This window comes from Staurois parvus, unplaced genomic scaffold (assembly GCF_062004578.1).
Source record: "Staurois parvus isolate SC_StPar_1 unplaced genomic scaffold, SC_StPar_1.0 ptg001328l, whole genome shotgun sequence".
NCBI classification, from domain to species: Eukaryota; Metazoa; Chordata; class Amphibia; order Anura; family Ranidae; genus Staurois; species Staurois parvus.
Genome location: NW_028319124.1, coordinates 1,512,330 through 1,530,000, shown reverse-complemented (window position 1 = coordinate 1,530,000; position 17,671 = coordinate 1,512,330). Strand labels below are relative to the sequence as shown.

The 17,671-nt window shown below is 44.1% G+C and overlaps 1 protein-coding gene across 1 annotated transcript in view; it reads right to left on the bottom strand.

Annotated features, from left to right (window-relative positions):
- Window positions 1–16,303, bottom strand: part of LOC149436914 (histone chaperone asf1b) — a 17,017-nt gene extending 714 nt beyond the window's left edge. The window contains exons 1-5 of the mRNA XM_089661222.1: window positions 16,153–16,303; window positions 10,697–10,839; window positions 5,242–5,357; window positions 3,968–4,144; window positions 1–864 (exon numbers count right to left, since the gene is read on the bottom strand). The exon at window positions 1–864 is cut by the window's left edge and continues 714 nt beyond it. Coding sequence (XP_089517348.1) covers window positions 664–864; window positions 3,968–4,144; window positions 5,242–5,357; window positions 10,697–10,805 — 603 coding nt within the window. The 5' untranslated portion in view covers window positions 10,806–10,839; window positions 16,153–16,303 and the 3' untranslated portion in view covers window positions 1–663. The remainder of the gene's footprint in view (window positions 865–3,967; window positions 4,145–5,241; window positions 5,358–10,696; window positions 10,840–16,152) is intronic.
- Window positions 16,304–17,671: the final 1,368 nt, after the last annotated feature.

Sequence of the window (17,671 nt, the reverse complement as noted above, 5' to 3'; positions counted from 1 at the left end):
GCAGTTCAAGATAGAGATGAAATTCATAGTAAATGAAAACTGTAGATTATCAGTAAAAACCTGTATTTACAACACCTAGATGGCACTGCCAAATTACCACAGAAAAAAAAAAAAAAAAAAAAAAAAGGACAAGGATGAGGCAGGGCCTCTTTAATCTGCATTTTGTTGTCCATTTGCAGGGTCTTATTACTTCAAGTTACAGCTCACGCATACAGGTAGCTAGGCTCATCATAGCAACACACCGTTTACACACTGACTAGCTTTTGTTCACACAAGGCAGGCACTGTTCACTTGTGTTAGACACAGGCCAGCGCTGCAACCCTTCAGTAGTGTAAAGCTGCTCTTAGGTCAAACAGTATTACAGTGCTAAACTGCAGTGTGCGTGCGTCACAACCTCTGCTCTCTAGTGATGAACACAAGCCATGAGCATGCAAACACTGCATGATGTTGCATTGCTGTGATGTGCTTAGCTACCCACATGCATGAGACATTACAGAAGTGTGATCTCAGGGTCTCAGGCACCATTGGAAGATTGGCAGTGACCACAAGCACCACTTGCTGAAATTAAAAGCTGGTGCTGTCCGGCTTTATATGTAATATGTCTTTCCGGCACAGTGAGTAGGAGGTTTATAAACAGATTCCCGAGCTTGAGTGCTCCGGCACTCACATACAGTCCATGGAGTTCTCTGGGATTGGGTTAAGTGCACCAGAAAGACCCTTTGTAGGTGCGCAGGGTGGAGGAAGCATAGCGTGAGCAGCAGGGTCCACATTCTCAATGTCTTCCATCTTTGACTCGCTTGTACTCTCCCAATTGATGTGAAAGCGTGTAACACGTGGATTTGATGCTAAAATATTCCTTTGAAGCTGTTGGAGAAAGAAATAAACTGTCAAGTAACAAAACTTGCTACAAAGGCAAACAGTAGCTTAAAGTAGAATTCCACTCACCTGTCAAAAAATAGAAGTCAGCAGCTACAAAAACTCTAGCTGACTTTTAAAACAGCCATTTACCTGTCCCTTGGTTCTGTGGTGTGTCCCCCGCAGCCTGTTTCACCGGCCGTCCTGTATTCCAGGAAGCCGGCATCTTCAGTGTGGGCACCCGGCTGTGACAGCTTGCGGCTTCACAGCCAGGTACCCACTGCACATGCGCGAGCAGCGCTGCGCTTTATGAATAGTCCCGTTGTCTTCTGGGACCTGTAACGTGTCCCAAAAGACTACAGGGAGGGAGGGAACCTTCTGGTTCCGATCGCCTAGGCAATCAGACCGGAATTGGGAGCGGTTACGTCAAATTCGGGTACCCGCTCTTCCCCGCCCCCCCAAAGGTGCCAATCCTTAATGGGGAGTGGGGGAGCAGTCCTTAAAGCAGAACTTCCCCTTTAGGAGTAGAGCTCAGCTTTGTTATGCCAACCCCTAGAAGGCACCAACAAATCAACAAGCCGTCCCATTTTACTAGCAAGTAAATCAATGCTCTGATGTGAGTCTTTAAGCGGAAGTATAGACCAATACAAGTCTGCTTAAAAATGTTGCCTCTCATTGCTGCATACTATGAGTGAATGAGAACTGTGTAAACTTTTTTTTTTTACTCCACTTTGGTGCAGTCACACCATATAGAAGCAGCAGCTCCACTGTGTCAGCGAGTGGCTGCTACAGCTGATGGGAGGGAGCGCAGACAACAGATGGGCAATGGAAGACAGCAGGTGTTGTCATGGTTTCTTCAAATGTCTACTTCTGGCAGGTGTGGTGATACATAATGGTGTTTAATGTACATATGTGCTTCCTAGCTCTGTGTGTTGGTGGTGGGATTACAAACTCGCATGGCCATCCATGTCACTTGTACGATTGGTGCCAATACAGCTGCAACCTTTCACTGCCCCACTGTAACAGACTTATGGGGGTGACAGAGGAATTTAATCTTGCCGGCATCCTCTTACAATGTTCTTTAGCAGGGAACATAATTCCACATTAAACATTATGCTACCTAAATGAAGTGTGCTGTAAATTGCCCCTAGCATTGCTCCTGTGTTTTTTTTACCTAGCAGCTGGCCGCCATTTTGCTGAAGCCCAGAGCAGCAGTTAATCTTTAGGCTGTCAGCAGATCAACCTCTACAAATGTGCAAAGCAGGGCGAAACACTATTACTAGATGTTAAACAGTATAGACACCCTTTTTTTAATGTTTTACATAGCTATACTTGCAAAAGGGGCCAGCCTGAAGTGATCTAGCAGGACTTAATTTTCTGACAAAAGCTCCACTAAAGTGGAGCTCCACCCAAAAGGGGAAGTTCCACTTTAAGCCTTTGTCCCCCGCTCCCCATTAATCATTGGCACCTTTGGAAAACGGGTAACCGAATTTGACAGGTACCCGCTCCCACTTCCGCTGTGATCGCTTAGGCCTGTCCCAGAAGACTACGGGCCATTAAAGCGTAGCACTTCTCATGCATGCGCAGTGGGCACCTGGCTGAGAAGCTGCAAGCTGTCACAGCCGGGGGCCCACACTGAAGATGCCGGCGCGAAGATGGCCGGTGAAACCAGCGGTGGTGAGGACACCGCTGGACCAAGGGACAGGTAAGTGGCTGTATTTTAAAAGTCAGCAGCTACAGTTTTTGTAGATACTTTTTTTTTTCAGGTGGAACTCCACTTTAAGTCACAATTTGTGTAAAAAAAAATAAAAATTTATATATATATATATATATTTTAAATACAGAACCAAGCTGCATGAAAGGATACTGGAAGATATCAAAAGGTGCTTTCTCATAAGCATGAAGAGCACCTCAAACCAAAAACAGCTAAGTTCACCTTTACAGATAAATTAAATGTACATTTTTGCAGAAATAAAATTTTCATTTTGCAGACATTTCCCCTGGCTTTCAGACTGTACCTTAGTACAGGATGTTTAAAAGTTGGAGGACATGTCAGTGGACTGCGAGAGCGCTCATCAGCACCACCAGAGCCCACTGAAACCTGAAGTCCATCTGCCACAGTGGAAGACAGTACTTGCAGTTTAGTCATTCACAGGACATCTGTGAGTGAATGACATGGCTGTGTAAGCACAGCCCCGATGTATTTAAAAAAAAAAAAAAAAAAGGAAGAACCTCCGCCCACTGTCACAGGGAGGGGGATTATCAGGGAGGGGGGGAGGGGGTAAGAGAGGGTGCAGGAGCTGGAACATGCGACATGTTCCAAAAGGTGAATGTACCCTTTTAAGCATACGCCAAATATGCATCTCATGCTTTGGACACAATGAAGACATCCATAGACCAGGAAAAGCATCTTGCTTTTCTTTTCAATAATGGTGCACTCAATGTTTTCACCTTTTCTGCACTTTTCCCACAAAGCCCCCCCTATACTGGGGGGAGGGAAATATTTAACAGCAACAATGTACTTAGAAGCAGATGTCACAAGTTGCCTGTAATAACACTGTATACATTAACCAGAAAAAGTCCATATTCCCCTCTCTGATTTAGTTTGTGGCAAGGGCCCAACTTTCCATTCAAGCCTATCTACACAAAAAAAAAAAAAATTAAATAAAATGGGAAGTTGCCGCCTAAATTTATGATGGTCATGGTTTACTTTGAACCCAGCTCTTGTATCTATTAGACAATGTTTCAATTAGAAAATTGTAACTGCAGCATTACAGCTACATAATCATTGATTAAAACAACATCCTTTACTTTTCTATTCTAATTGGACAAAAAAAAAAAAATGCACAATAACAAAGCTTGGCATATTTTTTTTAAGAGCAAAGCAAATACTGAAACGGTTAAGCCTTTATTCTTCAGTACAGTTTCTCTTAAATGACAGATACACGTGCAGTTATGGGATGGAATCATATCCAATAGGGATTCAGCTGTTATGCGACCTATTTCAGGCAATTTAACACACATAAGCTTACAATCTAAGTAATTTTCACATTTTAAAAGTGGAAACACAGAAAGCTTGAAAAAAAAGAAAGGGAAATGATAAAATGCATACCTGACAAAAGTCTGGTTTCAGTGGTGGATTCTCTCGGAGCTCAGGATCAGAGTATTCATTGTTTACATAGTAGCCAACCCGGATAAATTCTTGACCCCTATATGTGCAAGTGATCAAGACGACTGTAACCCCCACAGCATCTGACTCTGGGATAAGACTGGAATTTGGGGCGTCTGCCTACAACAGGAGAGTGTAACATTATAGTTTCTGTTGATGCGGTTATACAAGTACAGCTATAGTAGCGGCTTCATAACTAGACCAACCCTGGTGGTACATGAACACAAATGTTTTACTAACAGTATATGCCCCTCCCAGACAAATACTTCAAACATCTTAGCTGTGCATTCAATTAACCTCCCTAGCGGTCTGATTATGTCAGTATTTCTGTGCTCAAAGCGGTACATTTTTTTTGCATGGAAATGTCATTTTTTTATTGGAAGTCTGTAATTTTCTAGTCTTCATGTTATCAAGACAGGCATTGCAGTCATCTTCACAATCATTACAGGTGAGAAGGGAACATTTCCATAAAGCCCTTCAATGGCAGCCCCAATTTCCCCCACAAGTGTACGTTGAATCAGTTGACAAGTTAAGGCTACCAAATTTTCTTGACAGGGGAACACATATCAGAAATTCTTCACATGCATCGCGTACATTTTTAAAATATTTTTTGTAATTTGTTTTACGTTAACCACTTTACCTCCAGGTGATTTTCCCCCCCCCTTCCTGACCAGGCCATTTTTTGCGTTACGGCACTGCGTTACTTTAAAATGACAATTGTGTAGTCACGTAACGCTGCACCCAAATGAAATTACATCCTTTTTGTACCTGCACAAATTGAGCTTTCTTTTGGTGGTATTTGATCACCTGCGCTTTTTTTATATTTTGCGCTATAAATCTTACCAAAATTGGGTAATTTGTGTTTGTGTGCCCTAAAATTTACTTTAATGTACGTTTTACTCAAAGTTTGCGTTTCCCAGATCTTTGCGCCAACATCGTGTAACAGAGGAAAAAAAAAAAAAAAGGAATGCCACCATCTTAATCTCTAGGATATCTGCTTTCAGAAAATATATGTTTCAGGGTTTTTCTTATGCAATCTTCAGGGTTACATTTTTTTTTTTTTTTTTTAAAGCATGTGCAAAAAAAAAAAAAAAAAAAAAAAGGTTCCGGCAGTAAAGGGTTAAAATTAAGGTTCACTTGAAATGCTCCGATCAGTTTATCGAGTCACACTGTGCAGCAAGGTATGCCTACAACACAGCTTGATGTAGCATTCTCACCTGAAATACAAACATATGACGGCCAGCAGGGATTGGCCCTACTAGCACTGAATCCAGGACCTGATCATATTCTTCACTTTCTGCAGAACCGACATATATTATTTTCCACTCCAAATCTGTGAACAGAAACATATATTGTAAGAACGCTCAGAACAGAAGGAAAGTCGAACCAATGAGGTGGGAGACTACAGGTGAAACTCAAAAAAGTTCATTTATTTCAGTAATGCAACTTAAAGGTGAAACTAATATGAGATAGACTCATTACATGCAAAGCAAGATAGTTCAAGCTGTGATTTGTCATCATTGTGATGAATATGGCTTACAGCTCATGAAAACCCCAAATCCACAATCTCAGAAAATTAGAATATTACGTGCAATCAATAAAACAAGGATTGTACATAGAACAATATCGGACCTCTGAAAAGTAGAAGCATGCATATGTACTCAGTACTTGGTTTGGGCCCCTTTTGCAGCAATTACTGCCTCAATGCGGCGTGGCATGGAAGCTATCAGCCTGTGGCACTGCTGAGGTGTTATGGAAGACCAGGATGCTTCAATAGCGGCCTTCAGCTCTTCTGCATTGTTCAGTCTCATGTCTCCTCTTTCTCTTGGCATTGCCCCAGGTCAGGCGAGTTTGCTGGCCAATCAAGCACAGTAATCCCACGGTCATTGAGCCAAGTTTTGGTGCTTTTGGCAGTGTGGGCAGGTGCCAAGTCCTGTTGGAAAATGAAGTCAGCATCCCCATAAAGCTCGTCTGCGGAAGGAAGCACGAAGTGCTCCAAAATCTCCTGGTAGATGGCTGCGTTGTCCCTGGACTTAATGAAGCACAGTGGACCAACACCAGCAGATGACATGGCTCCCCAAATCAACACAGAGTGTGGAAACTTCACACTGGACTTCAAGCATCTTGCAGTGTGTGCCTCTCCATTCTTCCTCCATACCCTGGGTCCTTGAGTTCCAAATGAGATGCACTGAGCAACAGACCAGGTCTGTTTTTCTTTAGCCCAGGTAAGTCGCTTCTGACGTTGTTTGTTGTTCAGGAGTGGCTTGACGAGAGGGATACGACATTTGAAGCCCATGTCCATGATCCATCTGTGTGTGGTGGCTCTTGATGCACTGACTCCAGCCTTAGTCCACTCCTTGTGAAAGTCCCCAACACTTTTGAATGGCCTTTTCCTGACAATCCTCTCCAGGCTGCGGTCATCCCTGCTGCTTGTGCACCTTTTTCTTCCACACTTTTCCCTTCCACATAACTTTCTATTAATGTGCTTTGATACAGCTGATACTTCTTTTGCAATTACCTTTTGAGGCTTTCCCTCCTTATGGAGGGTGTCAATGATGGTTTTCTGCACAACGGTCAGGTCAGCAGTCTTTCCCATGATTGTGATTCCTACTGAACCAGACAGACCATTTAAAGGCTCAGGAACCCTTTGCAGGTGTCATGGCTTAATTAGCTGATTAGAGTGGGACACTTTGAGACGAGAATATTCCACCTTTTCACAATATTCTAATTTTCTGTGATTGTGGATTTGGGGTTTTCATGAGCTGTAAGCCATAATCATCACAATTATGACAAATCACGGCTTGAACTATCTTGCTTTGCATGCAATGAGTCTCATATTAGTTTCACCTTATAAGTTGCATTACTGAAATAAATGAACTTTTGCACGATATTCTAATTTTTCGAGTTTCACCTGTATAATAAAAGCTTGAGCTGCACTTTGACTTATACAACATGAAGTCAGAATGTCACAGGGTAACCTCACGAACTGAGAAGATAGCACTATTTGAAGTCAGGTAGGCGATGGGCCAGAGACCATCAGACTTCAGTTGACTTTTCACCTCCCCAATTTTCTCAGCAACAGAGGCACCTATATTTTATACTTATGGGAGATATTCAGCAAAATAAGAAAAGCAAATCTTTCATTTTTCACTACCAAGTTGTCTTTCCATGATTTCATGGCCAAGATACAACTGTAATTTCAATGCCAGTGCCTTGGTAGACTGTAAAAGCACTCACAGGTAAGGAGGTAGCAGAGGGTAGAGCTTAGCCATGAAACCAGGAAAATGTCAGCCCCCAACAACAAATTGGGATCATAGAGGGGTTGTGCAGAGGCATTTCTAGCAAATACAGGCAGCACGTATGTGTAGGAACGCCTTTAACCACTTAAATACCGGGCACTTTCACGCCCTTCCTGCCCAGACCAATTTTCAGCGCTGTCGCACTTTAAAATGACAATTGTGCAGTTATTCAACACTGTACACAAATGAAATTTTTATCTTTTTGTTTTTTAAACAGATAGAGCTTTTTTGGTGATATTTAATAACCACTGGGGTTTTTTTTTTATTTTTTGCTAAACAAATGAATAGGGTTGCATCGGTACTGATACCAAGCATTTGCACGAGTATCGGTATCTGTACAAATGCATCGATACTGAAAACCGATACCTTGTCACTTGCAAACACAGAAGCCCATTGACTGGTCCAGTGCAACCAATGGCGGGTTGACTGGCCGTCCAGTCCAGACCATTAGTCAACCATTCCGCTGCCATGAAGCCTCAGGAACCTACAGTCATTGGTTGTTAGGACCAACATTGCCATAGCAACCAATAGCTCAACATATGCGCCCTATTCTGCAGCAAACTTCTCTTCTCATGCTTCCGAGCTCCCGCCACCTACCTTCCAGGCTTTATGGTGGGGGGAATCAGATAAAGGGCAATCCTCACAGTGCAGATGGCGGAGGTATGGTGGGTGTGCTGGTCCTCCCACTGACTGCTACCGAGGAGCAGCTGGGTGGTGGGACCACAAAACAGTATAGTCCGGTGCTGAGGAGAGTCTTGATCAGCATAATAATGGAGGACATGGAGAGGTGAAGAGGATCAACTGATCTACATTGTACTATGGGCTGTACTGAGGGCTAGAGATCACTTCCCAGCAGATGTGCAGGACTTTCCAGTCAGTTAGCAGTCAGGTAGGTCAGTGTAGGAATCAGGTAGGCCAGTCAGTGTAGTAGTCAGGTAGGTCAGTTTCCCGCACTGTTCTTGTGTGAACACAGGCTTGTCATAGCGACTACAGCCTGGTTTCACAGAGAAGAGGCGCAGGAAATCGCACGTGATTCGGACAGGAATCGCACCGCATTGCTGTTCAAGTCACATGCAATTCTTTGCAATGCAAGTTGATCCCATTCATTTTGTATGGGCTCAAATCGCACTGCATGAAAAATAGGCATCAGTAGCTGGTATCCGCGAGTACCTGATGAAAAGTAACAGTACACGTTCTTCAAAAAAAAAAAAAGCTGGTATCGGTGCATCCCTACAAATTTAAAATGTTTTTGAGAAAAAAAAAAACCCTATTTCTTAGTTTTTGTTATAAAAATTTGCAAAGAACATTTTCTTCTTCACTGCTGAGGCTGCACTGATGGCCACTGATGAGGAGGCACTGATATGCTGCATTAGAGGGGACATTTATTGGCACTGATATGCTGTACTGATGGGGCTGCACTGATGATCAGTGCCCTGATTATCAGTGTAAATGTCCCGTCTCAGGACAGCCGGTTATTGGCGCCGTGACAGCACTGAGGAAAGGAAATGCAGATAACCGGCATTTATTTACATGTGATCAGCTGTGAGTGGACACAGCTGATCACATGGTAAAGAGCCAACGTCACAGCTCACCACAGATCGCTGTGCCACGCAGAGCAGCGTGGCTGCAAGGACGTCAGCATAAGCAGAGTGGAAACCAGTTAAAAGTATAAAACAGAAGGTTTAAAGTAAACCTATGCTTTAACCTAAACATTTGTGCCTAATGTTACATTTTGTCAGATGGACAATTTCTGATCCAGTCCCAAAAGGTAGTCAGGCCCCAGTAAAACTGCATCAGATCGAGACACAGCAAAGGCTTTTTTTTTTGTTTTGTTTTTTAAAGCTGATTTTTGCATATACAGGTAACATGAGCTAGCCGTGTTATAAAGCTTTAAATATAAAATGCTGGTTAACTGCAGATATGCAATGCTTAAACAAAAACTAAAGACAAACATTTTATGAATTCCAGCTTACTAATCATGGGATGTGGAGGCTGCATTAGTTTTCCTTTTTCAAGCTTTAATTTTCATTTGGTGATCGGCCACAGCAACACTCCCACGTCTAAGGGTGGCTACATTCACTCCTCTGCTGTATCTATGGAGGAGCAATGTAACCACCCTTGGACAGAGGCATTGTCAATCAGTGGAGAGGGTAGTGTTAAGCTGCCCATAGTTGGATCGAGATGTGGCTGGTTCAGCATGGACCAGCCAAATTTCGATCAATGAATGGGCACTGTGGTTGTACAGAAGTTGATCTAACAATCGACTTCTGCACAACGGACCTGCTGGAAAATGTCCTCAATTAGCGCTGCAAGCAATAGCTAAGTGTATTCTGATGGCTAGGAAGTTTCCCTGCTGTCAGAATATAATATCACAGATGGAGGATTCCCCATCCACCTTGAATGTGTGGATGGGGGAAATCAGGTCAGTTTTCCTCATTCAACCCGCTGGTTTTAATGAAAAAAAAAAAAGAAGAAAAGTCGACTTGTCTATGGACTGCATATTAGATGGACTCTACATAAGTGACTAACAATTTAAAGCCAAACTACAGCCAGTTACAGAACCTTTTATCCATTTGGGATAAAGGTTTTACAAAAATGAATAAAGCTAACCATTGTTGTATGTACCTGATGGTAAAGTTTGTCTCAACCTTCTGACTGCCACTTTTGCTGGACAGCTTGGGCTATTAAAAGTTGATGATGTATATTGCATTGAATGCAGTTACAAGGTGCCCCAATTAGGCTGAATAGTTCACGTTCAGGGAACAGTACTGCCCGCTGAACGTGACAGTGAGGATAATTTCTGCTGCGTTGGTCTGACCCACCCACTAGGACACTGGCCCATGAGACTGATGGTCTGTCCACCCCACCATTGCGAAGGATCATTCAAAACATGTCCACAATCCAGTTTATTGCACCTACAGTTTCCACTTGGAATTGTGGTTTGTTCAAGCATCCCAGCAACTGACAGGAAGGTTTGTCACTTCCCTAACACTGCCTCCAAGTCCTGGACATAGTTGCCGTTTCATATTAGATGTAAAAGTCAGTTTTTATCCAGGTATTTTACAAAGCAAACAGGTCACTTTTAAGAATAAGTATGCATGTGTGTGTGAGAACAGAACGATGGGCTAAGATTACCAACCAGCCCAGAATTCAGCATTAAATAGAGTACAGGTTCACTGTAAGGACGGGCACTTACAGCTTGTGAAATCTTCAGAAATGTTTTGTACGGGGCATTCTGTGCAGACTGCTCTGCAGACTAGTGTTGATGCGTTGACGCCTGTACAAATATAGTCTCACATAATATACACCCTTTGCATTCATTTACTTATATTACATATTTCCATAATAAAATGAGATGCAACGAATAACTCACCATCTGGAAGATCTTCTATACATTCAAAAGTAATCTCAAATTGAAAAGGGTTACGGAAAGGGCAAGGGTTATCCAATACCACCATGTTGAGTATCTGCACCTTCGCCATGATGCTGAGACTGTTGAAAGCACTACAAAAAAAACTGGAACAAAAAAAATGTATATTATTAACCAAAAACAACAGATCTCCCAATTTATCAACGTTTTTGGCTTTTGCCCCACAGTAACTAGATTCTCCTGGGGCACTAATCAGTGTATTCTGATGGTGGAGAAACCTCCCTGCTGTCAGAACACAACATGGGTGCTCAACCTGTGCCCCTCCAGCAGCTGTGGAACTACATGTCCCATGAGGTTTTGCAAGGCTGAAAGTTACAAGCATGACTCCCAAAGGCAGAGGCGTGATGGGACTTGTAGGTCAGTGACAGCTGGAGGGCCACAGGTTGAGCACCCATGAAATATAACTCAGCCGGAAGGATTCCTCCATCCACACTAAGTGTGAGGACGGGGAACCAGGTCTTTTTTTTTTTCCCTTTTGTTCAACCTGCTGGTTAAACAAATGAATAATGTATGGGCTTCCTTCAAGCTCATCATTCTACGCAGGATCTCGCCTTGAAGTAAGATCCTGCATTAAATCTTGTATGCACCCATGAATTAGTATGCCCCCCATAGTGTGAATGAGCCCTTACACTCATGTGGCTTGCACTATTGGCCCTGAATATTAAGGCAACAAGGTGGGAGGAGCCTGCATCCTCATGTGTGCTGTATGCATGTAAACATCGCAAATGAGGGAAAGAGAATTTATGAAAAACCGGAGCAGCTGCTCATGGCACCCAGTCAGCATCTATAATCAGTTTGTTCAGTTAAGCTTTAAAAATGAAAGATAGAACCCAGACTAGTTGGTGTGCAAAGCTACTCCACAGTTTTGATAAATTCCCCTCTGTGTGCTGTAGCACACTGGATAAACGGCAGTCAGTGCAAAGGTAAACAATGGTTATGTACCCTGATCACGCCACAACACTGGGGTGATGTGCGTTAAAAGAGAGGCATGCAACATTTTTCTGCAACATAGTGAATGGCACCGCAAGGCTGAGCGCAGACATGAACTGTCAAATAGTTTTTTTTTTAAATGCAAATGGTTGGGCTGCGTTCGCACCAGGAGGGGAACATACGCAAGAACCCTCATGCATCTAGCAAGCACACATGCGTTTGCAGCTGCCAAAATGCATGGTACCACAAGCTTTAGTGTGAAGCAAAAAAAAAAAAAATTAAAAATCGCACCTGTGCTACTTTTTTGCGCATTGGGCAACCAAAAGAAATTAACAGGCTTTCCAAAATGAGCCAAAAAAAAAAAAAAAACGCTCTTAAAGCTCAACACAAACACATGTGCTCGCACTCTTCAGAAATAACACTCGCTGTGCATCAACAATGGTCTGGTAGCTGCACAAGTGCCATTAGCAACGGCATGGCAAGCATTATGTGCGTTTTTCCCAAGTTCCCTGCTGTCTATGCTATGGAGGCACTTGTGCGTGCTCGCTCCCAAGCCAGCTCTGTGTGTCCATATGGCAAGCCATAGATTATGTGATTTTCTTTCCTGCAACCGTTAAAAAAAAAAAAAAAAAAAAAAGTTAATTCCCCCAGAAACAGCCTCCCACGGAACTATTGTGTTCTCCCAGTGGGGAAAGCTGTCCCTGCTGGAAAACAGTGATTATTGCCAGCGGCTATAGCTATTGCATGCCAAAAAATCAAAATGCTAGCTGTACCAAAGACAATCAGTGGATCGACTTGGGTACAATCAGCCTGTCCATAGATGCATCGAATCTCAGCTGGTGCCTGCTGAACAGGCCAACATCCAGTCCATCTAGGATAAGTTTGGAAACATGTTACACGTTGCACCCGTTTTTAAGTGTACCATGTTCTCGTTCCTGCAGCCATCGCCCACTGTGTGCCCCCCTTCCATAACAGAAGTATGTGGGTGCCACGGTAGTTCATTGATTCTTCCTGTCAGCAAGTATCAGCCTGCCTGTATGGGATGTACGAACAAACAGATACACTGAGTGTGCAGGCGACCTGTATGGTACCAGCGATCTGCTGATCTCTGGTGCAATGCTTTACAGGCTCCTCACACAAAAAATAGATGCACATTTTGTTTTACCTGCAAAAAAAAATAAAAAAAAAATGTGCATTTATTTTTTGTGGAAAGATAACTTACACTTTAGGACACAGAGCATGGTTCAGCCCCGCCCCCACTCTCCTCAACGGCTGTGATTGACAGCAGAGAGAGCTAATGGCTCCACCCACTGTGTGAGCCAAAGGAGGTGGCAGAGAGCCTCTGCTGTCATGCACATCTTTGGAGCAAGATCAGGTTCAGGAGAGTGTAGGGGAAGGGGCTGGTTGGGGAGCTGCATGCAGACGGTTTTTTACCTTAATGCAGAGAACACATGAAGGTGAAAAAACTTCTGCCTTTACATCACTTTAAACCTGTGTTCACACTATGGATCACGTGAATCGCATTCCTGTGCAATTCACGTGATTCGATGCAGTGCGATCTGAGCCCATTTATTTTGAAAAATATTGACATACCCAACACACATTACTGGATCAGGCTCAGAAGTAGCAGCTGCTGCAGTGACATCTACCTGGAAACTGGACCAATCACAGATCAACGTTCATATCTGCCAGCACACCACGGATCACTGTCTCCCAATAGGCTTTTCTCTTTTTTTAATTAAAGAATGATCACTTGGTATGAACTGAAATTTCGGTGGCAGAAACGTTTCAGCCAAAAATACCCCTTTCGGCCGTCAGCCGAAATGAAAAGAAAAAAAAAAGCACCCATACAGGTGCCGAAAAAAACCCCGCCCCTCACTAGTTCTCAGCCTTACCTGAGAAACCAATGATCCCGGCGCTGGGCATAGAGATGAGTGGAGGAAAGATGGCCGCCACTCTCTATGCCCTTGGAGGACCAGAGCAATGTCACTTCTCATTCCGCCCATTATATTTTTTTCTTTTCTTTTTAAAGCACTAGATCAATGCTTTTTTTGATCCAATGCTTTACATTGTAGAGGAGAGATGTGGGGTCTTAGTGACCCCGTATCTCTCCAAAAAGAGGACCTGTCACTAAGTATTTCTATCACAAGGGATGTTTGCATTCCTTGTGATAATAAAAGTGATTACATTTTTTTTAAAGGAACAGTGCAAAAAAAAAAAAATTTAAATCAATTTAAAAAATTTTAAAGCGCCTCCGTGCTCACTCATAGTGGTGGACACATACATAGGCCACGCCCACATATGTAAATGTGGTTCAAACCACACGTGTGAGGTATCGCCATGAACTTTGGAGCAAGAGCAATAATTCTCACACTAGATCTCCTCTGTAACTTTACACTGATAACCTGCAGACATTTTCAATGCATCACCCATGGAGATTTTTAAGTACTGCAGTTTCACACCATTCCACGAGCGTGCGCAATTTTAAAGTGTGACATGTTGGGTATCTATTTCCTCACCGTAACATCCTCTTTTGCATTTTTTCAAAAAAACTGGGGTATATATTGTGTATTTAGTTTTTTTTAATCAGTGTATTATATTGCAAAAAATATATTCATTTTTAAAAACTGCACATTTCAGTTTTCGGCCAAGTGTATTTTGAATTTTCAGTTTTGGCCTCAGAATTTTCATTTCGGTGCACCATTAATGATCACATTACAAAAAGAAGGGTGCAAGGTTTCAGAGCCCCGCAGCTCTTCTTCAGGTTGATGCGTGCTGTGCTGGCAAATATCAACATTAATCATTCATTTTGAATGGCTCAAATTGCACCCGCACCAAAATGACACCTGAAGCAAACGCATTGTGCTTGCGATCAGCTTTTTCAAGTGTCGTTACCTTTGAATTGACACTTGCAGATCGCAAAACACAGTGCATTTGCTATGCAGGGCAGGAAATGCAGAGGAATTGCAGAGTTTCCCGCACCACATGTGTGAACCGGGGCTAAGTCCATGGGACCCCACTCTTCTGAACCATAACGCTATGTTCACACTAGCGTTGTGTGCAGGCGGGCAGAGAGGCGTTTGGGAAGCGTTTTTACTGCACATTGCAGCACATGGTGCTGTTCTAACGGGAGCGGTAGCGTCACGGCAAAATGGACGCCTCTGGACGAGTCAGGAGGCGTTGAAGCCTCCTATTCTTGTCTATGGTGCCGTTCCGCAAACGCCCGACATTTGCGGAGCGGTAACACCATTCAAACTTAATTCTAGGCGTTTGTGGGGCGTTTTTAACGCTCAGCAAACGCCTAGCAACCGCTGCTAAACCACGCATGCGGCGTTTGCGGAGCATTAAAAAACGCCAGACCAACGCTTACCAAACGCTATAGGGGCGTTTGGCAAGCATTGGTAAAACAGTCAAGTGTGAACGAGCCCTAACGCTGGCTTTGTGACATCAGTGGTCTGCTAGCCGGCATTTGGGGTGCCATTAATGATACAGCAAGCACAATGTGCGTTCTTTCCAAGTTCCCAGAACACGTGTGACCAGGGCCTTAGGGCTCGCTGACACATGTGAAAGCGTGAGTCTTCCTGCACAGGAACGCACTGCCTTCTACAATCAATAAATGGCTCCCCCATGCCTCTAACAAGTGCGATCACATTGACGGCGGCCAAAACCCACAATACTGCAGTACTATGCGGTTTGGTGTTGCGCAATTTTAAAATTGTTCCTGCGCTCTTTTGTGCATTTCCGTAGGTTTAAATTAAACTGTGGAAACCAGCACAGTGGCTAATGGTTAGTACTTCCACCTAGCAGTACTAGGGTCATTGGTTCAAATCCCAACCACGGCACCACCTGCCTGGAGTTTGCTCTCCCTGTGCCTGTGTGGGTGACATGCTGGTAGGTGAATTGGCTCCTGTCTAAATTGTCCCTAGTATGTGTATGTATGAATGTGAGTTAGGGACCTTAGATTGTACACCCCTTGAGGGTTAGGGACTGATGTGAATGTACAATATATATGTAAAGTGCTGCATAAATTGATGGCGCTATATAAGTACCTGAAATAAAAGTAAATAATAAACCGCCCCCTACGATGCCAACAAGCGCTTCAAGCCCCATACACTCGCACTCTTGCAATCAAAAACGCTCGCTTTGCGCCAATAAAACGGCGTTTAGCCCCGCGTCTGTGAATCCCAATGGGAAGTGTTACAGCGAACCCCCCCAACCCAATATTGATGACGCTGAGGAGTCACCGCCATTTATCGCCCATGTGTACAGGGCCTGCGCTGACAATGGATCTCCTCCTCATCGGACCCCACATTCTGCAGAGCTCCCCCAGAGCTCACAGGACAATAAAGGAGGTGGGGGAGGGGGTCAGTCCTGAAGATGGGGGACATGTGACTGTCCCTGGAAAGGAGGACCAGCCCTGCCATGTCTAGAGGTGGGTAGGAAGGGGGGAGAGGTGTAGCGGCCATTACCGGCTCCCGGTGTCTTCTCTCCTCGGCTCCTCTTCCAGCCGCGCGCGATCTTTCCCGCCCTGCCGTTTGTCTCCCGCGCGAACTCCCCACAACCCCGGCTCGCTCCGAGCGGCTCCGCCTCCTCCCCCCACCTTCACACGCGTCACGTGCCTCGAGCTACCGACCAATCCGCAGGCTGAGGCGTCACCTAACGGGCGCGGGGTAACAGTAGGAGCGCTGTGCCCAAACACTTCTGGAAGAGAATTAGGGCGTTTCAGCCAGTTTCAAGTACTATATCAGAAGAGCCCGGGCGTGTGGCCGTTACAGGACTTTTTCTTTATAGACTGACGTGCCCACAGCAAAGATGGCGGTCCAATCACTTGTCGTAAGAAGTGACGCAAAAGGCGTTATGAGTGGGCGGGGCAATGCAGCTGCGACTGACGTTCTTTCCCGCGCTCGGGCACGGCTGTCAAAGGGGCGGGGTCTTTGTGAAACGTCTCGTCATTGCCAAGCCTCTAGAAGGGCTAACTTCCGGTAGACCGTCTTCTGAAAACTGTCTCCGCCAGTGGCCGTCGCCATTTGTTTGGAGGGATTAGCCAGAACAGCCCTCTACAACAGCAGCAGCAGCGTGAATCGAAATTCGTGAAGAAAAAGATTGCAAAAATGAGTTTTTGAATCCATCACACTGTGGGCACAATTCACTAAGGCCCTGTACACACTAGGGCGTTTCAAATCGCTGACAGAATTGCTTCGATTCTGCCCACAATTTCAAAACGCTGTGCAAAAATGAGAAATCAAGGAACAGCGTGTCCCCCTGCCATTCATCTTTAATGGGACCTGAAAACGTGATGCTGTTCTGTTGTGACTGTTGTGCAATAAATCACGCTGCAATGGCGGCAAATTGCGTTGTGAGACGCTAGGGTGGCTACCTCATCTCTTTAAAACCGATCACATCAATTACACAGGTTCTGGGGCTAATTTAGCGCAGAGAAGGCAGAATACATTTTTGTGTAAATTTATGATGAAATTTGATTTTTTACATTTTTTTACTGGACATGTTTAATAGCAAAACGTCAAAAATATTGTTTTTTTTCTCAAAATTGATGGTCTTTTTTTTATAGCGCAAAAAATAAAAAACGCAGAGGCGATCAAATACCACGGAAAGAAAGCTCAATTTGTGGGAAAAAAGGCTGTAAATGTAATTTGGGTGCAGCGTTGCATGACCGCGCAATTATCAGTTAATGTAAGGCAGCACCGTAATGCAAAAAATGTCCTGGTCAGGAAGGGGGGGAAATCCTCAGGAGGGCAAGTGGTTAAAATAAATAACAGGCCTTTCAGAATTTAAGGGGAACCCCAAGCCAAATTTTTATTTTAAATGGCGTGGGGTTCCCCTGAACATCTATATCAGAACCGTATCAGAGCATGCAAGCCAGGGAAGGGGTACACTATTAACCTCTCTGGTTTCCCGAGTGTAGCTCGGGGTAAAGTTTCAGCACCACAAGCGGTAACCCTGAGCTACACTCGGGAATACCTTGCAGCG